The sequence below is a fragment of the Fusarium tjaetaba genome, assembly GCF_013396195.1.
Source record: "Fusarium tjaetaba strain NRRL 66243 chromosome Unknown NRRL66243_c0000113, whole genome shotgun sequence".
NCBI lineage: Eukaryota > Fungi > Ascomycota > Sordariomycetes > Hypocreales > Nectriaceae > Fusarium > Fusarium tjaetaba.
Window position 1 is genome coordinate 305,463 of NW_023501309.1, and position 19,803 is coordinate 325,265.

General features: G+C 48.9%; 7 protein-coding genes across 7 annotated transcripts; 3 read left to right on the forward strand and 4 right to left on the reverse strand.

The window, feature by feature from the left end:
- Positions 1-1,166: 1,166 nt before the first annotated feature.
- On the forward strand, positions 1,167-1,846 carry FTJAE_5971 (lipid binding Tfs1p; the record flags this gene model as incomplete). Its single annotated transcript, XM_037352535.1, has 3 exons — positions 1,167-1,358; positions 1,410-1,600; positions 1,654-1,846. 3 exons carry the CDS (start codon positions 1,167-1,169, stop codon positions 1,844-1,846), a joined length of 576 nt encoding a protein of 191 aa, XP_037207025.1.
- Positions 1,847-2,668: 822 nt separating this feature from the next.
- FTJAE_5972 (serine protease precursor) lies at positions 2,669-3,987 on the reverse strand (the record flags this gene model as incomplete). Its single annotated transcript, XM_037352536.1, has 3 exons — positions 2,669-3,394; positions 3,448-3,633; positions 3,694-3,987. The coding sequence occupies 3 exons, from the start codon at positions 3,985-3,987 to the stop codon at positions 2,669-2,671; spliced, it is 1,206 nt and encodes a 401-aa protein (XP_037207026.1).
- Positions 3,988-5,628: 1,641 nt separating this feature from the next.
- On the reverse strand, positions 5,629-6,455 carry FTJAE_5973 (pectate lyase; the record flags this gene model as incomplete). The annotated part of the gene is made up of 3 exons (XM_037352537.1): positions 5,629-6,070; positions 6,122-6,251; positions 6,305-6,455. The coding sequence occupies 3 exons, from the start codon at positions 6,453-6,455 to the stop codon at positions 5,629-5,631; spliced, it is 723 nt and encodes a 240-aa protein (XP_037207027.1).
- Positions 6,456-8,226: 1,771 nt separating this feature from the next.
- On the reverse strand, positions 8,227-9,572 carry FTJAE_5974 (uncharacterized protein; the record flags this gene model as incomplete). Its single annotated transcript, XM_037352538.1, has 2 exons — positions 8,227-8,827; positions 8,875-9,572. 2 exons carry the CDS (start codon positions 9,570-9,572, stop codon positions 8,227-8,229), a joined length of 1,299 nt encoding a protein of 432 aa, XP_037207028.1.
- Positions 9,573-10,215: 643 nt separating this feature from the next.
- FTJAE_5975 (uncharacterized protein) lies at positions 10,216-11,393 on the reverse strand (the record flags this gene model as incomplete). Its single annotated transcript, XM_037352539.1, has 3 exons — positions 10,216-10,680; positions 10,731-10,782; positions 10,897-11,393. The coding sequence occupies 3 exons, from the start codon at positions 11,391-11,393 to the stop codon at positions 10,216-10,218; spliced, it is 1,014 nt and encodes a 337-aa protein (XP_037207029.1).
- A 1,537-nt stretch (positions 11,394-12,930) lies between these two features.
- FTJAE_5976 (uncharacterized protein) lies at positions 12,931-13,764 on the forward strand (the record flags this gene model as incomplete). Its single annotated transcript, XM_037352540.1, has 1 exon — positions 12,931-13,764. One exon carries the CDS (start codon positions 12,931-12,933, stop codon positions 13,762-13,764), a length of 834 nt encoding a protein of 277 aa, XP_037207030.1.
- A 4,189-nt stretch (positions 13,765-17,953) lies between these two features.
- On the forward strand, positions 17,954-19,700 carry FTJAE_5977 (major facilitator superfamily transporter; the record flags this gene model as incomplete). Its single annotated transcript, XM_037352541.1, has 4 exons — positions 17,954-18,079; positions 18,138-18,947; positions 19,000-19,406; positions 19,460-19,700. 4 exons carry the CDS (start codon positions 17,954-17,956, stop codon positions 19,698-19,700), a joined length of 1,584 nt encoding a protein of 527 aa, XP_037207031.1.
- Between the last annotated feature and the right edge of the window lie 103 nt (positions 19,701-19,803).

The following is a 19,803-nucleotide window of genomic DNA, read 5'->3' on the forward strand; positions in this document are numbered from 1 at the left end:
ATATACTAGGCTCTGCGAGCTTGAAGGAGGCCCGAGCGAAGAGCGCCATGTTGGTAGTCATTTCCGCCAGCGCATTACGATCAGGCTCGGGAGGATGGTTTCGTTGGAGGGCAGATACTGTCGCAGGTAAGAGGGAGGGTTCCTGGGTTTCCGAGGTCAGTGATAAAGTCACAAGCATAAAGACTTCACCATTCCGCTATCGCGTCGAGATCAAGTGGAGTCGGCAACCTGACACGCTCCTCTTCCTTCTTACGATCGCGTTGTGTCTGCGGAAGCAGGGTCACTGGAAGAGTAAGACACGCCGAAGATATGGAGGTATATAGCCGTTAGGGTTCGGATTGTACTTGTTTCAGCAGTTGCGCGCAGTCAGCAAAAGTCTTGTAGTCAGCTCATCCCGACATGACGGTGATGCTTCGGTCGCATCATGTCAGTCGCGCCAGCATCTTCGGCGATCGTGCACCAACTCACGTGACTATGATGTAATCTGGATCGGCTTATCTTATCTGCACCTGTCTGAGCCAATAAGGGTTTGGCAAGCGGGGCTTTTCTTCCTGCTCAGAAAACTGCTGACCAGCCGTAATGCTGCGATCTTGAATTTCAAGGATAAGATGAGAAAACAGTAAAGTCCGTCAATATCCACGCCTACTTCAATTATGCATTTTTACCAGATAGAGAAGAGACAAAGTAATACATCAAGCGTGTTTGGCGTATAGGTTAGAGTTTATTACTCTTGTAATCTACCATATAGTGTCTTTCAGTGTTGTAACTTTTAGAGGTTGATGGCGGCAGCACTACCCTATACTCTCTGCAATTGCGTCATCGCCTGTTAGCCGTTCAACCCCTCGCTGTCGATAAGCTTAACGAGTGGGGTAGCCGGGCCGCACGCGTTGCCGGAGCTTGCTTCGCGTCAGAACGGCATTTCACGCGTCAAGATGTTTAATTCTAAAGTCAATTGCTACTACCGCTCCAGTAGGACTGCTAATGTTGGGGGCAGCATTCTGTTGGCGGTGATGCACGCATATTATTCCACCAGTCAAATGTAACGTCATACAAACCCCCAACGTGGGGTCGCCATTCAAATACACCATCATCGAACCAGCCTCATACACTCAGCTACGAAACGCTATCTTCACAACCAAGTCAGGCGATCTGTGGCTTCATTCATCATGTCAAGCACATTGTCGAACTCTCTGGCCGAGGCTAAAATGGTCCCCGGTTCAGCTGCTAGCCTGATCCCGGAAGGCTTCAAGCCTACGACGAATCTGAAGGTCTCATTCGATGGGAAGGACGTCAACTTGGGGAACCTCTTCCGTGCGAGTGAGTGCAAGCGCGCTCCTAGCATCCAGTTTGATCAAGAAGTAAGTTGCGGATATCTTAAGAACACTTTGCTCAGTGCTGATGAGGTTTAGCCCGATGCTCCTGGGGATGCTACCTACATGCTCTTGCTTGTCGACCCTGATGCGCCAACGCCAGATGACCCCAAGTTCGCCTTCTGGCGCCACTGGGTTCTCCCTGGCCTGAGACCTTTGAGCGGTGGAGATGCAGTGGCTCAAGTGCAACCCGCCCTCACAGAGTACTTGGGCCCTGGCCCGAAGGACGAGTAAGTTTAGATGACTCAACATACTCAGTGTTCACTTACTGACGGCCACGCAGCTCCAAGCCGCACAGATACTTGCTTCTATTGTACCGACAACCCGCCAGCCTTGACCTTGCCAAGGAGGATGTAGGAGGCGAAGAGTTTACGCAAAGAAGGTCTTTCGATACTGCCAAGTTTGTTGAGAAGTATGCACTACGACTCGTGGGCGCGAACTGGTTTCTCGGCGCTGGAGATGGTTGGAAAGAGTAGGGCAGAGCGATTACTGATCTTAAGCTTGAGATACAGATAGAGGCCCCAGATTGCTGGTCGTTTTTGCCTCACCTCGCTATGGTCTAATAGAAATGGGTAAACCTATCCCGTACCGCGATTTCCGTCTGATGTCAGTTCGGCTCACTCAACTAGTGGTTCCTATTGGTGAGGATATTTTGGCTCGCTTGGGCTTGTTGTGGAAGTGATCATCCGAAGCTGGTTCTGTGATGGCTGCGGAAGAGACTGTGACAGTAACATCATTCTCTCCCTGCTTCCCGCATCCGTTGTAAGGACTGACTCGCGAATTCATGGAAATTGATGGGACTGGCTGGTGGGCACAGCGATTGCATGGCTGATACGACAAGTAGTGCAGTACTCACTCACAGTCAACTCGGCGATAATGTGATCGTTACTTATGGTGCTGGCCGGTGTCGAAATGGAAACGGAGCTCGAATCGAAGGAACCGCTGGCAGAAGTGAAAACTATAGGACAAGGTGCAGAAGTGCTGTATGGTAAATGGTTCAGAATGGTTCGTAAGAGTCTGTGAAGTTTACCGAGACACGGCCGCAGTGGAAGAAATTCCGATCGAAGAGATCTCAATGGAAGAGAGTAGATGCAAGCGCCAGCACTCAGGTAGCGGACAGAATCACGGATCAAAGTAGGTTCAAGAAGTCGGCCGAAAAAATGCTTTTATTATTCAATGCTTGACGTCATACAGCTAGGAGACTACCTCATAATAGGTACGGAAAAGAAATATGTATCCATCTCACCGAGATTCGGATCAAATATCAAACTCAGAAGAGAAAGGCCGCTGGCCTAGATTTAGTGGCGGATGCTGCTGCTGTTGCTGCCACCACCGACACCGTTGTTGATAAGCTTGTTAACAGTACCAGAAGGCACGCTGGAAATAACTCCGTCAAGGGCCTTGGAGGCAATGTAATCGCAGAGACCCTCAGCCTTCTGTCCCAGACCAAGGAAGTAAGCAGCAAGACCAGCGACATGGGGCGAGGCCATGGAGGTACCAGAGATGGTGTTGGTCTTGCCGTTGGGCCAGGTGCTGAGGATATCGGTACCAGGAGCGAGTACATCGACGACAGAACCGAAGTTGGAGTAGTCAGCGAGAGTGTCGTCGCGAGTGGTGGCACCGACAGTGCAAGCGCTCTCCTCGGAAGCAGGAGAGGATCCAGAGGCATCCTTGCCGTCGTTACCGGCTGCGACAGCGAGGAAGAGACCGGCATCAACGATGGCCTTAGCAGCCTGGTTGACGGCATCGGATGTCTCACCGCCAAGAGACATGTTGACAACGACACCGTTGGGGCAGTTCTCATCCTTAGCGTGACCAGAGACGAAGTCCATGCCAGCGATGACAGCAGAGTTGGTACCAGAGCCATCGTCGCCGAGGACCTTGACAGCGAAGAGGTTGGTCTTCTTGGCTACACCGTAGGTGGTAGAACCAATGGTGCCAGCAACGTGAGTGCCGTGACCCTGACCATCGCTGTCAGAACCACCAGCGAAGTTCTTGAGGAACTTGGCGCGACCATCGAAGTCCTGCAGTTGTGTTAGATTAGACTGTTTCACCTATGGAATCTGTTCAGACTTACGGGATGGTCGACATCAATGCCAGTATCGATGACATAGGCGCAAGTACCCTCACCGGCGCTGTCGTCGTAGGTGTAAGTGCTGCCACCAGGGCTCTGGGTGGAGATGCGAGCAATACCCCAAGGAGCGTTGCTCTGCTGAGTAGTAGCAGCGATGCTAATATAAGCATCCTGCTCAATGTACTCGACCTAAACCTTGTTAGCTGGGGTCTTTTGTGGTTGGCTCCATATGAGTCAGAAGTCACTGACATTGGGGTCGTGCTTCAGCTTGTTCAGCTCATCATCCTTGAGGCTGGCCGCGAAACCGCCGAAGCCCGTGGAGTAGGTGTAATCGGCATCGGCCTCGATAGACTCGATCATCTTGTCAACCCAGCTCTCGATGGAAGAAGCCTGGAAGCCCTTCTTCATCTTGACGATGTACTTGCCATCGACAAGCTTGACACCGCGGGGGCGAAGAATGGGAGCGGGCTCGGCCCGGCGGGAGGGAGCAGAGGGAGCGGCCAGCGCAAAGGGGAGAAGAGCGAGAAGAGTAGCAGATCGCATTTTGAAGAAAGATTGTTGTAAGTTGGAGAACTTAAAAGAATGGAGTGAGTTGTAAAGAGTGGTGTTGAGTGAATGTAGGTGTAAAGACTGAAGAGCTGAGTTGCTTGATGAGAAGAAGACATTGATGGAGACAGAGGCTTCTATTTATCTTGATTCTCGAAGCTGCCTCTCCTTTAGCTGTCCATCCACTTCAACTTGGAGCCATGTTCCTTGATCGGATGTTGGGTTGGTTGTCTCTCGGCACGCAACCTATCGTGTCAAACATGTGCCACGATGATCGTCATCGTTCGAGATAGTCGACCCCGGCCGCAACCACTACCTGCCTAAAGCGAGCGACGATCCCACGCATCGCGTGCCTGGCGAGGTATAGCATGAGAATTAACCATAAGCGACTTGGCCAACCGAAACGTGCGATGCCCTTAACCAAGATTTTAGAGCACCATTCGCCACGAGATGAAAGGAGTGCATAATTAATGAGGCTCCTTATTCTCTGCCTTGTTTTGTGTTTTGACTGGTGAATGGGTTACCGCCAGGGCAGTGGGGGTGCCAATTAGCAGATTGATAGACAAGCCAATTGAAGTCGAGAGTTGCTCTCTGGGGCACTAATCTGTCTTGAAACGATATCGCCCGAGGGTGTCAGCCAATCGAGACGACGCGTGGCGATCTATTTCCGAGTCAGGGAGTTGGTTTCAACAATTCCCCTGAATAAGCTTGATAGCCCAAATCAAAAGGTCTTGACAGGTTCAATCAAGCAGGAAATCAAAAGATATCAGGGTCCTTTGATTTTCAAAAGTGCCAGTCACAAGCAATTGATGATACTTGAAACCATCGTCAACTGATACACTGCAGGGATATTTTGCTGCCGAGAAATGGAAGGCAATCGTTAGGGTTGCAAGAGGCTAGGAAAAAGTTCCGACGTAGATCATCTTAGCTTCCTCCCTGTTTCAATGGGCGAGGTAGCAATTTGCTAATAAGTGTCAAGAATATATTGAAGACATATCCATTTCGCGGGACAACTAACGATATAGGGAGATCTATCCGGAACCTTATAAGATGACGATCCTTTGCATGTCACCATATGCCGGGTCATCGGCAGTCGTGGAAACATTGACTCCTTCTCTCAATGGTCTAGAACTGTTGACATGGGGAAGCTTTGACAATTGTCATCACGTCAGGTTTCGGTCGACATGCCAATTAAGCAACTAGTCCGTCCTTAGTCCGGTTTGACCAATTGAAGAGGCGTAAGGCTAACGGCTTGGCTCCGCAGGTTGGGCTGAATTCTCGTGAGCACTATGTTATAAGGGTTAGTTGAATACATTTGCCGGGCAATCCCTCGAGTGAGCCGTCCCGGATGTGCATGTCCATTTGGCTTGGTGTAAGTTGATGGTATCAAGTGACGATAATGAACTTTTGTAACACTGACTCGTGTGAAATAAGTCATGGTGTCGACGGAGCGGTGAGGCGTTCACGAAGACCAACACGAAACTCAACAACTCTGCATAAAGTAAACCATAATTGATATTGGGGCGAGCCATGTGCTAAACTCACAATATGTACAGACATAAAGCTTAGGTACATAAACTTTTACCAAGAAGTAAACCAAATCGTTCCATCCGTCTCTCATAACATTTCATCAATCGTCTAGCAGCTCGTGGTGACTCCAGAAGTGGTGCAGTACTTGCCATCAGGACCAGATCCGATCTTGGAAGGCTCAGCACCGCTTGAGTTACCCTCGTAGCGGTCACAGTACTTGCCCTTGTTCTGGCACGAGTTGCTGATCTTGCAGGTGTCTCCGTAGTTGGTGTTAATGCCGCAGAGAACACCACCGTCGACGGCAACGGAGCCCTGGATGACAACGTTTCGAGGACCGCCGTTATCCTTGCAGTTTCCGCAGCTGCGGACGAGCTTTCCGTAGTCCTCGGCGTAGAAATCCTTGATCTGGACGGTTCCGCGGCCGTTGAACTGGACGATCTTGTCGCTAGCATGGAAAGCACCGCCGCCGTTGATGTAGGAAGTTCCACTGGTCTGCTTGAGGGTGATGGCATCCTCACAGACGTCGGCCCACCAGACGTTGTTCAGGGTGCTAAAGTCAAAATCAGCATGAGAAACGGTGAGCCGAGAGAAACTTGCTCACCAAGTACCCTTGCAGTGGACACCTTCGGCCTGAGATGCGCCGATGATCACGTTAGAAAGAGTGGCGCCGTTCTCGAGGATGAACATAGCATCCTTCTCACCAGTTTCAGTCTGGCCTTGGCAAACAGAGGCTAGGACAAAGTGTTAGTCAGAGGTTCTAGAGACAAGGTATAAAGAGGCTTACGGCTGCGCTCGAATCGCTTCATGCCACCATCATAGCTGCCCTTGACAGGAACAGCAGTAGGGAATGAAGTAGCACCGGCAGACTTAGGGAGAGTCTTGGTGACAGCGGCGGAGGAGACGCCAGCAAGGGCGAGGATGGCAGTGTACTTCATGATGAATGAGTTGAGGTTATCCCGAAGATGTGTCTAGTCAAGGCTCGAGTTGTGATGCTGAGTGAACAGGTCTCTTGACTTCCTGGATCTCTCATCCCTTATATATTTATCAACATTATACGTTAGTTCTCCTTGATATATCGGTTTCAATCAATCTTCCCCTTTGTTCTAGAGGCCCCTGTACCTGTTTTTCGCTCGTTGCACCAATTAGCATCGTATAATCACGCTCGAGTCCGAAAACGGCAAGCTAGTATCCGAGGTGAAACTCCGTTCAATGTTACATCTCGAACGAAGCTCAATCCTCATTCGAGGAATTACAAGTCAAAATTCTCCGTCTCGACTGGTTATTTGCGGAGACCAATCAGATGGCCTGATTTTCTGCTCAACTTGCTCGATATGATCAGCTGCACGACGACCCGAAGTCCGGGGTAATGGAGATACTACCCCCAATATGAACATGGGGAAGAATGAAACTAGTAAGGCTGGATGAAAGTGACGGGGCAAGATTGGTGGAATTTCGATCATGCTTGTTTTTAGTGACGTGTCCACCAATTAAGCTTACATGGAATATGAACGACTTTGAGTTTCGATGCGGATCTTCCACGGACATAATTGAATGTAGTAACGTCTGACCCTCGTGGTTAAAAGCCGTGTAGCCGTGAGGAATAATTTTGCACCTACGAGAGGCCAGCGATCGTCGTGTTGTATCTGATCATAACCCTGCAGTGTTCTAGGCTTGAGTGAATAAACAAAGTCTCTCCTTCTTAAGCTTTAAGGTTACTCAGACCGCAACAAGCTTGGATACCAGAGATACTTTGGGGGCAGCGGTGATGTCCGACTCTGGGGTTTGGGGACTACGTACGTATCCTGGAGCTTCAAGACTCTAGATGGTTGCATCAACAGAGAGGCGATACAGAAAACCGCATATTTCTCAAGATCTGGAAGAGCACTGTTTCAAGTTGCTGATCATATAGGCCAAAGACTATACGCTGAAAGATCTACAGGGCCGCCAGATGGCCCCAGCAGCATGGGACGCCAAGGGCAACTGCCGACAGGACCCTGCGACTTGGCAGTGTGTTTTTGATACGAATCGCGTGACAGGTGCATGATGCGCCTAAGTAGATGACAGTTCTTCCACTTTCAGTTTAAAAAGGTTTGATACCTAGAATACACCTCTACAGCTGAATTAGAGCCCAGTAGCCTATTTCTTTACTTCACTGAGTGCTCATCTCCTAGACACAATCATATAGGCTGAGAGTGCCTTCTGCTCTAACCGCTCAAAGCTTATTTCCATCAGGCCAGGCGACTCCAGTCCGAGGTCACGGTATATAGATTATAATGAACACATGCATCGCAGGGTCCCATTACGAGACTTGCCGTTATTGATCCATTAGCTGCGCTAATTGAATAGTCTCATTCTCTCAAGTGTCATCAGCGGGTTTTGCTTACAAAATTAGGCTATGATGGTCTGACATGGTGACCTCCAAATGACCAAAACATCACAGTTTACCATGATGCCCCTTTAGTCTACGTGGTGCCTAGATCCAAATCGTGGAGCTCAGGTCAGGGTAAATTTCTGGACCGTGGCATACTATTTTAAAAGTTGGAAGTATCCTGTTGTGTTGCGCAGACAGAAAACAGATAGATAACAAGCTATTTTTGTCAAACTTGGTCACTTTATTAACGGCGAAAAAGCTGCGGATAGTTCTTCGGTAATCATTGTAGTAGGGTATCATATCATATCATCACGCTTGCTTCTAAATCCACATAATCAAACAATTACCAACTCCCCGTCAATTCGTGGCCACTCCAGCAGCAACTCTCTCATCCATTTCCAATAGTCCTCTTGCGCCCATTGTCGTAACAGCTGCAAATTATATATAATCTTGTAAATTCCCATGAAGCTCGATGTATCTCCAAAATTCTTCTTCTGCCAGAAAACCGTCTTCTCTCCCTCTGGCGTCGTGATGATGAGATGCCAATCGTGTCCTTGGATGATAATGCCAGGTATGAAATCGGGCAAGTTCCATCTCTTCTCGCTTGTAGGTGTGAGCTCTTGTGCTCGTTGTCGTAACGATAGTAATTGCCGGAGGAACTGCCAATGAGCCGCCATCCAGACTTCCATCTGAAGCTTGGCGTTCTCCCAGCCTTCCCCTGTCTTCTTGGTTTCGATACTAACAGCGATGGGATTGTCAGAGAGTGGGGCTAGGTTTGCGTGATTGAACATGCCAAGCGGGAGGATGCTCTTCAGGGCATCAATAGTTTCTGATACTTGGGCAGACTCATCCTGTTTGGGATCGAGATACATGCAAAAGTCAACTTTCTTAGAGGCCGACGTCACATGATACTCAGTGATGATTGCAGCGGTTGTACTAAAACAGTCAGAAGTTGCAAGGTTTCCAACAGCGAATGTACTCACCTGAGTCGAAAGTCAAAGAATTGATCACTCCTCGGACCCTGCAACGGCCTCAAAGCAGCAGAAAGAACACGATGATGAACTTCAACGTTCCAATCTGCCTCCGAACAACCTCTACTGTTGCAATATGCAGCCTCATGAAGAATCCACTGTGTAGCCTCAGGAGTCGGCGTATGCCCGAGTTTGTCGCGATCGTCCGAAAAAAGGATATTGCTTAGAATAGGCTGCCTGGCCCACTTGAACTCCTCGTACATGGAACGTTGAGATGAAGGAAGTATCCCAATGCCTGAGGAGGCGTAATCTATCTTGTCGAGGAGGGCTTCCAAAGGTTGTGGCATATTGGGAAATGCGCTGAGTTCTCTGGTGATGACGCCTCTAGTGTTCAGTGCAAGCGCGCGGAGTTGTTTGGTTGGCGAGGATCGGCCTGATGCTTGTGATGCTGACTGCGTTGAAGGTAGAGAGGTGCCGGATTCGCTCCTCGGTGTCCTTATCCGTCTGGATGGACGAGGCGTTTCAAATTCATCGTCATGGTCGGTGAGAGAGTGCTTTTTGGGACTAGCCATCCTGTTGTCACTTTGCGAGGCTTCTGGGGAAGGGAGGTTCAAGCGACGGCGCTTCGGACCTTGTCGAGTCTGAGGAGTAGATGTCGAGCCTGTTTGGATTTGTTGTAGCCAGAGTTGTATCCGATGCTCTAGCGACATTGTCTTTGCGTACGATGACGAGGGGTTGTGCTGTCGTGGTTGTCGATTAATGCTTAATCGTTCGATACTAATGTTGTCGTTGACGTTTGTTGTTCCTGAGGCGTTGTCGTGGCAACGATCTTAGCGTACCTGATTTCGGCGGGTTCTGATTGGAGGCACAACTACAACCCTGGCTGAGGTTGCAGGGGTTCTAAAGATGTCGCCAAACCCGTTTGCCTCACCAGTCAATGGATGAATGACCGTTAAGCGGGGTAAAATTGATTTACAGGATAGAGAGTGCCATCTACGGGTCAAGCCAACATTAGAGTTTGGTCTATCTGACAGCGCACGTATATTCAGTCAGATGATCAATCATCGGGCCGGGAAAAAGAGCGGCCAACGTCTAAATTCAGAGGACACGGATGTTTACGAGACAAGAGGAGTTCGTCCTACATGACAAAAAGACTTTGGCATATTCACTGTAGAGATGGGCAAGCTCAGTCTAGATTCAATTAAATTCAATATGGATTTAGTAGGCTCTAGACTACCTCATTTGTGACGCCTTATGTCGAGGTTAGAGGATTGTTTTGGCCCCGTAAGTACAGACAAGGGGGAAAATCGTCGAACGAATCAAAACCCCCTTCACTTATCTAGATACATCCCCTTAGCGGAATCTGTGCTCGTAGTACTTGTGCTCAAGCCAGATACGGTACATGCGCTCTCTAGGGTTAGGCTGGTTTCCATTGACATCCAGCTGGTTGTTGTCGTACTCGATAAGGACCTTTCCATTGGCTCTGTTATGGAACGCCTCAACCTCTGCCTCACTCTCGGGCTTGAGATAACCGCGGGTAATGACCTGAACACCGTTCAAAGGCTCGCCTCGTCCAGTAATATGAGACAGAAGCTCGTCGACCTTGGACTTGTACAGGAGGACTGGGTTTTGTTCGGTGGACGTCTTGGTGCGGGGGGTTGAGACGTAGATCTTGACGTTGTTTGCCTTGTTCAGAATGCCGCCAGGTCCAGCCAGAGACCGGGGGGTGGTGAACTTGTTGGTACCCTGCTGCAGAGGCTTGATGATCTTTTTCTCCCAGTTGTCACCGCGATTGAGGAAACCAGTTTCCATCTTTGGCTATTAGTATCTTAAACTCGAAGGCAATATTGAATTACCAAATGACTTACAAAATGAGCGAACCAGTAGCCCTTGTCAGAGACGATGACGATGCCAGTGCAGCTAGAGGCATGTTAGTAAAGTAATTCCCATAGTTAGCATTGGGGTTTGATCCCCAGTAGTGAAGATATCCAAACAAGTGTATAATCCTCATCATAAACCGGGTGTATCACTTACCCCATGAGACCCCGGATATACTTTCGCAATGGCTGTCCAGCCCAGGATCCTTGACCCGAAACAGCGTCATGCTGAATAAGATTCCAGTCCAACTCGTTGACACTTCCAGTGTCACTGTCAATCTGCTCCATGACATATTCGTTTGCCGCGGTCGCATCGGTACCCCAAAGGTCCTCGATGTCATCCAATGATCTCTCTCCCAAGTCTAGAGATCGAGGAATAGACTTGCCCTTGCCCTTGCCTTTACCTCTGCCCTTACCAATGGCCTTACCCTTGCCTGCATCCTTACCTTTCTTTGGGGTAGGCTTGGCTAAGCAGGCCTTGCAAGTCAGGTCACAGACAATGGCGGGCTTCGTGATTGCCTTTGAGATGGCCCTCTCATGGATGACATGTCCAACCTCAGTGACATCAGACAAAGACGAATCGGATGGCTTCACGAAGGGAGAGGCCAAGGCAGAGCAAGCCAAAGAGAGAACAAGAGTGGCGAGGCGGACCATGATGAAGACAGCCTAAGTGAAGATGAAAATGAAAGTAAATGTAAAAGAATGTGAGTTATGAGAAATGAGTGAAAAGTTTTGGAATGAAAGAATGACTACTGATGCATTCGAATTTGAGGACCATTGACTGCAATATATAGACCAGAGGTTGTCGAGAAGGCTTCGGTCCCTGGTAAGTCATAGGACTTAGAAGTTTTCAACTGCCGAACTAGGGGACGCTCAAGAAAGCTTAGGATCTATGTGATATACCCCAAATGACAAAAACAACCAATCTAGATGCTCTAAAAGTCTACAATAAGTCTACCTACATCTTTTTGTCACTTACAATAGATGCTTTTGCTCCCTGGATCCTGATGCCGAAGTCGAGCTCAACTCTATTTTGATATTCAAGGGGATCTTGTTCGGTGAAGCCGACTTCTCCTACTTGCAACTCGATTGGCAGAATATACGAAAACTTTGAATTGATTTCCATTAACCCTTGCTATATTCCAAGAAAATTTCGAAGAAAATTGTATATTCATGCTATTCATGGGGTACGTCAGCTGGACAGGCCTGGGGTTGTGCAGGGCGAGCACAGACATATCTCTGTTTCAACATTTGGTGATGGACGGATTTGAATTTGTCCAGGACAAAGTCTGTCGGCAAATTCCGTTCAAGGAACTGCATCTAGATTCAATACGCTTACGAAACATGGATGGCATAAACCTCATTTCATGTGATTCTGAACTAGGTATCTTGAGTATTTCAACAAGAACTTCTTCTGTTCTGTGTCGCCAAGCCCTTGCGCCACAGGGTATTACTAGTACAAGTTTTTGCTGTTGGCAAAGATTTTGAAAGAAACGAGATAATAATTTCACTATGAGCTAGGTAAACAGAGAAGCGCACTGAGTGGCTTATACTATATTTATGTATAAAGGCAGCACGGCACCCTATCACTAACACTCGAGATTGAGTATACCGCTCTGCTTCGATCCACAGCAGAATGCGGTGCAGGCTGCAGCCGTACCTTCTTTAGATGTAAACGCGTAGACAATCTGAAATCCCAAACAGTACCTTACCAGGCTGATGTACGATGGACGTGCTTGTCGGCGTATCGAAGTCTAAATGTCGGCCCGACAACTTGACCTGCTTGAAATAGCTAGAACAGTTACGCAATGAAGGCGGAATCAGATAAGATAGAGTCACAGGAAAACAATTAAGCTTTCACCCTGTTTCAGGTTTGACAGTTTGCATAATTTTCTGATGATTCCCGGTAGTTGGCACGAGATCTATTTCCCTGGTGAGCTGTATTGAATTGTCCCCCAGATCCCGGATCCTCATTGGAGACAAAAGTATCAGCCAAGTTAGTTATAAGTGAGCAAAGGAGAGAACAAGAAAGGAGTATCTCCTATCGCCAATATACAAAACCATTGTCGCCTACCTCGGCCATTCTTTATAGTGCATCTCCTACACAAGAGAGGCGATGCAGTCTCCACATCCCCGCCGCATACTTAATGATGCTATTCGCCAAAGGTCTCTGTCGCAGCTCGTCGATGCCATGGAAGTGATCAAAGCCAACACTCGACTTTCTTCTCTTCAAGAATTCCTTTCATCAATACTGGGACGGTGTGTCCGCCACGGAAGCATCGACCTGGTGAAATATCTCCTAGAGTCTGAAAGGGCACCTGTTGAGTCCCTATCGCCTCTTGCTGTCGCCGCAAACTCCTCCATTCCCCTGCTAGAGCTGCTTGTGTCTCATGGATGGGACCTCAATAAGGCTGAAGTTTACAGATCCCTTAAGCGGGGAGATAAGTTGATCGACCTCGTCTGCGACGATCATCAGCTGGTTTGCTGGTTGGTCGAACATGGCGCACGGGTCACGGATGGCGATGTGGACCTCTACGAGGTCTTCCCGCAGCCGGCTCCATTACTAGAGACGTGCGCTGTCAGAGGTTCCGTGGCAACCTTCCGGTTCTTACAGAGCAAAGGGGCATTGCTGGGCCACCGGACTCTTCACCGAGCAGCCGCGGAGGCGGCATCATTTGGTGTAGACCCTTTCACTTGTCAAGAAGTTCATGATGAGACAGCTGGCGATGAAGCCAGGATAAGAAAGGAGCGAGCAGAAATGCTGGTGTTTCTTGTGGATGAGATGAAATTGGACATCAACGCGATGGATTCTACTGTACCATATCGTGCTTACCATTGGGGGACTCCTCTATGCTACGCTGCCGTGAAAGAGAAGGGAGCTCATGTGGTAAGGTGGCTGCTTGAGAAGGGAGCTCAGCCCAAAGTTGAGACTGCACAGAATGTTGCTGACGCAGAGATGTTGGCGAAGCTGACGGGATGCACAGAGAATGCGAGAATATTGCGTGAGTGGAAGGAGATACACTAAGATAGAGGAAGGATGCTGCACATTTAGTATATAAAGCAGCACTTTATGGCTAGTAGTCAAGAGTCAGCATTGCCCAGACATGCCATAGATTGGTATGAAGCAAAAATATGTCTTTACCAAGCCCGGGCTTCAAGCTTCCTCCTCTCAACCCTACACCTAAAGCAGAGCACATTAATTGATTCTTAATTCTGGACCCCTTTAGTTCGTGATTTTGAGGCTTTGTTTCTTCTCATGTCGGGAACTCTGTATTTGTTCTGCAAGGCGAGGAGAAAAGGTGCAGCAGTGGCAGCATTCTCGTATCGGCAAAAGATGGTTAGAAAATTGTGTATTTGGAAAGTAAGAAGCTTGATAAAACGCAGACAAAAGGATTGATGGAGTATTAAGGATTTGAAGCCTATCTTGTTATCAAGATATTGCCTTGACGAAACTACAAGCTGTCGTTGGAGGTCTAAGGATAATTTCAGCTAACAAGTGAAACTCCAGAGGTCCATTTATGGAACAAAAATTTAAAGAGATTCGGATCGTATGATCTTCACATGCGCAGTGGCTGTGCAGAGACGACAAGGGAGCCACATCATCGTACAGGTAGATTAGATCTTGATGGAGACACGATCTGTGGCTTGCCTCTACGCCTAGATCTCCGGATATATCGTGGATCCGCTCTGTAACATATGATATAGTTATGGCCTGGCCTCGGGGGGCAAGAAAACAGCGAACCTTGATATAAGGTGTTAAAATGGATTTAGTAAAGAGTCCCCTAAGCTTAGACTAAATTTACCTAAATATTTTTATTACTTAGGGTTAAGGTCTCAAGTTCTATTTCTTCCCCTAGCCTGGGAAGTTATCTTTATTGATAACTTGTAGTCTTTGAGCTGATGGGCATTGGATGATATTTAATACAATAAGCCTATTGCAGACTGTTCCAACTCTGGGACTTGGGGTCAGCCAGCAATCTATTTGTAAGTCCTTCAGATCCCACAACGATATTGGATGTTCTGGATGTCGTGTCTGTGACTATGAAGCTCTTGATTCAGATTTGGCGTTGTCAAGAGAAAACGGACGCGTGCATTCACGTGCCAATCATCTAGCTGGGCGGAACTACAACAAAGACCTATGCATCGAGAAAACCTCCCTTCTCAATTTCTTTACTACATAATTGCTTCAGATTGCATTTGTTTCTTTATCTCCGGGTTCTTCCGAGTGCATGTGCAGGGTAGCCCTCATGAGGACCTTCTCAATACTGCTCAGACTGATATGACCGGATTTACAAGGATGAAGCAATGATATGATACCTTCTCACCTTCTGCATACAGAATACCTACGAAAACTCCAAATAGATGCCTGCCCCGAGATCGTATGTTAGAAACCCTCATGTGAACTGCAAAAATTTCCCACCGCCCGCAAAATCTCCCACAAATGCGGAGGATGCGGGATGTAAAACCTCGTTTGCCCGCGGTCTCTCTGTCCCAAAGGACCGATAAGCTCGTCAGGAGAAGTCTGCAGAAAAAAAGGGGGGGTTTAGGTCTGTGGAGGAGGAGTGGCTCTGGGGGAGGCAACAGCTACTCGGCGAAATACCTACACACCCCATGAAGGGGACTGGACTGGGGAAGGAAAAAAGAGGACGACGAGGCGGATACGCGACCTGTGGGTAAGACCGAGAGAGAGACCCGGGGGAGCGTTTATCCTGTGGGATGGGGAGGGTTGCGTGCAGGTTGTCCCCGGATGGAGATTGAGGGGATTAGCAACTTGGAGAGATTCGAGAAGGGTTGGATTGGTGAGACGTTGGAGGTGTTGGGAGGTGAGAGATTTTAGAGGTGAGGGATCAGCACGACGTCAACAGACATAGAGTTCAATGGTCTAACATAGTAAAAGCCTCAATTATGTATATAAAATTTTGCAAGAAGAATCTGCTACTCAAATGATACAGTTGGTCATTTGATCAAGTGCATATTGATCCCGTGTCTAGACTTCAATAGCTTTGACCGCATGTGATATTAATCTCGGTTCATGTATATTGCATTTCAAGCCGTTTGTCATAGTAAGAGAAACCATGGCTGTCTCCGAAACAAAGACTGCAAAAGACATCCGACAAGATGGTCAAGATCAGGCCTTTGTCGACTGTTGCTGTCAAAACATCCCGATCTCCTCCATATTCTAGACCCCGTTCCAAGGTCAACGGACTTCTCCATGTCATCCATCACCCACGATCTCTAACTTTTATTCCCTCTCCGCGATTAATTGCCATGCATGTGCATGTTGCGCGGGCTCCGCACTCCGTTAACTTTACTCTGTTCCTTGGCCTTGCCATGGGATGGAACGGCTCAAACGTTCGGGTCCGAATAGCATCCACTGATTATAAGTGGGAATGCGCATCGAGTATCGCCGAGTGCCTCTCTTTTTCGGCCCGTGTGGATACGGTATCGTGTTCCGCCGTTGCAGAGCCGCATTAGCATGGGTGCCTTTTATGATGCCATGGGTCCAGGGGTAAAGGAGGCTCTGCGGGAATGGAAACAAGGCACGGAGCTTCGAGAACGATTCTTTGTGCGATGTCGAGTTTGTGTAAGTGTTGACGCGTGGCGAGTAATTGAACGATAGTCGGTGATGCGATGCGATTCAGATACACATATCGCGACAATTGAATGCATGTTTTTACTTGGTACTGTGTTAGGTTGTTATGTCGCAGATAACGAACAATGCCTGCTCGGTGTTATCTCGCATCATCGCAGGCCCTGTCTTGATCTTCTGTCTTGTTCCAATTGAGTTTCCAAGGCTTATCGCTGGACCCAAAATTGACCGAGCACAGCGACACTGCCATCCAATCCATGAACTCTGTTCTGGCCATGGAGCTTCTATAGCTGAGCATGCTCCGCTCAATTCGGCCAGTCTCTGACGTGCGTGGATAAGACTCGAGACATTTGGCCGAGTTTAGACCATTTGAGTACCATTACGAGAGACAACAAAATAAACCTCACGAGAATGTTGGAAATAAACCGGCGATTTGCTGGCGCCGGAAATACCCTTAAAAAGATCAGATCAGATGCGGTATCTGACGGGAGATGAATGCCGTGACAATAACATCATGTTTTTGGCCACAATCAGAATCAGGAATTGGAGAGGGAGCGGGAAAAAAACACCAGAATCTGGCATTCGGAAATAAAAATCTGCGCGAGACCGACGTTCCAATCATCAGTCGGTCCGACCGATTCGGCGACTCTCGGTGTCATATCATGTGAATGGGGCTCTGCTGAGCGGACGAGGCGAGCACCGGAAATATGAGGAAGAGCTGACTAGCAGCGTCGGCGCGAGAAGGGGAGATTGCAATTCATCGATAAACGTGTAGTAAATTAGATGCCAACGATACAATACCGTCTGCCTCTCTAGAGACTGTCCTTCACCTCAACATCTTCACCTTGAAGGCCCTGCGTATTCCCGTCGACGCAGGCTCTGCCGAAGATCTTCGCGCCAAGAGATGCGACCAGAAGACAAATGGAAGCAAAAACTGGATCCTTGGAACAAAAATATGGAACAAAGTGGTTCCATTATTCATCTCACAGGGTCCAAAGTGCGTCATCAATGCCGAAGGCGCCGGTAGTAGAAAGGCCCAGAGGGACAAGGAAGAAAAAAAATTGTCAATGTCACCCCACGCACGTATCGATCCACCGTTTTCTGAACGGAGATGAATCTGGATTAAGGGCGACTAGGGGACCTCCGCTAGACCTACCAGCCCACGGGGCGTGCTCTTGTACCCTCCTGGGCGTAGCGTTTGTCGATGAAAGCGTGGTGAGAGGAATGCTTACCTCACACAGTTCGACTCTCTTTCCCATGACGTGACTCTACGGGCCTTCTATTCACAGTTGCTCCGCTTCTCTCCAAGTCCACAAACCTTAGCTTAGCTCACCCACGTCAGTCTCCGCAAGTCGTTTGCCTGAGCCCCCCGGGGTTTGAGTTTTCGCTCAAAGCATGACCATCAGAAGTCATGAGATGGACCCATTGGCATGGCCTTGGTCTCTCGGTGCCCACGATGGTCCTCGACGATCATCTCCACAATAAAGACAGTCAAAATGGCACCTCTTCGCTGCTTCATTCTCTCTTCCGGCTCATCACAGCATTCGTGTACAACACTTTCACAACATCAAATCACACACTTACAACATTCAATTGACCAATTGGTCTAACAACCTCTTTCAATATGAAGTTCTTTGGTAGTAAACGCCATGAACATGCTGGCGAAGGTCAGCATCTCGAGAGGAAGCCTTCTCCCGATACCGATGGTCGCATCACCTTCCGGGCCTGCTTCATGGGCCTGGTCGCATCTGTAAGTTCCCAACACCACAACAAGCTACCACAATGGAATTAAACTAATCAAATCAAAGATGGGAGGCATGATCTTTGGCTACTCTTCAGGTCAAGTTTCTGGTTATTTTATGATGAAGGATTACGGCGAGCGATTCGGCGAACCCAACGGCGACGGTACATACAACTTTAGCGCCGCACGACAAGGAACTATCACCGGTCTCCTCTCAATTGGCTGCTTGTTCGGATCTCTCATCGCTGGTAGCCTTTGCGATTCAATTGGTCGCCGCAAGACTATCTCCATCTCTGCTCTCTGGACCTGCGTCGGCACCATCATCGAGGTCGCCTCTCAACATGCCTGGTACCAACACGCGATCGGTCGACTTGTAACAGGTCTTGGTGTCGGCGCTCTATCTGTCGCTGTCCCAATGTACCAGTCTGAGAGTGCTCCCGCCATCATTCGAGGTCTCATCGTCTCCTGCTATCAGCTCTTTGTCACTCTCGGTATCTGGTGTGCTGAGATGGTTAACTGGGGTACCAACCACTACGATGGTAGCGCTTCATGGAGAATCCCCAACGGTCTCAACTTCCTCTGGGCTCTTCTTCTCGGTGTTGGCATCCTTCTCCTCCCCGAGTCTCCTCGATTCGCCTACCGGAAGGGCAAGGTTGAGGAAGCCCGAAAGACCATTGCCAACCTTGCTGGTCTCGACATCAACTCCCCCAGTGTCAACCGCCAGATCGAAGACATCCGTGAGAAGCTTGAGGAGGAACAGGCTCTTCCCGAGACCCGCCTTGTCGAGATCGTCACTGGTCCCCGTATGGCCTACCGTACCGTTCTCGGTATCACTCTCCAGGCTGGCCAGCAGCTCACTGGTATCAACTTCTTCTTCGTAAGTATACTCGGAATGACATCGCATCGCAACAGTTGACTAACAATCGCAGTACTTCGGAACCACAGTCTTTGCTTCCACTGGTCTCAAGGACAGCTACGTCACCCAGCTCATTCTTGGCTCAGTCAACTGTGCTTGCACATTCGGCGGTCTTTATGTCGTCCAGAAGTGCGGTCGCAGAAAGTCTCTGATGATCGGTGCCGCCTGGATGATGATGTGTTTCTTCGTCTACGCCTTCGTTGGACACTTCGCTCTTGACCGAAAGGACCCCCTCTCCACTCCCGCTGCCGGTGCCGTCCTTGTCACCTTCTCTTGCTTGGCTATCGCTGCCTTTGCTACCACCTGGGGTCCTCTTGTCTGGGCTGTCGTCGCCGAGATGTATCCTTCCCAGTACCGCAGTCGATGTATGGCCATCGCCACTGCTACCAACTGGCTCTTCAACTTCCTCATCGGTTTCTTGTAAGTTACTTTATATCTACACTCCCCACTGAGCTTTCACTAACAATTCCCAGCACTCGATTCATCACTGATGCCATAGACTACTTCTACGGTCTCGTCTACGCCGGATGTTGTGCTGCCCTCGTCGCCATCGTCTTCTTCTTCGTCATCGAGTCCAAGGACCGAACCCTCGAGGAGATCGACACCATGTACGTCCAGCACGTCAACCCCATCACTTCTTCCAAGTGGGTTGGCGAGCCCCACGGCCCCAAGCACGCCCGCGAGGGTGTCACCGACGAGGAGGCTTCTTCGTAAACAACCATCAGCAAACATGTCATCACAACACGCAAGACTCACAACTCACATCATTCACGTACAAACATCACTATAGAAGTTACGGATATGGACACACTATAGA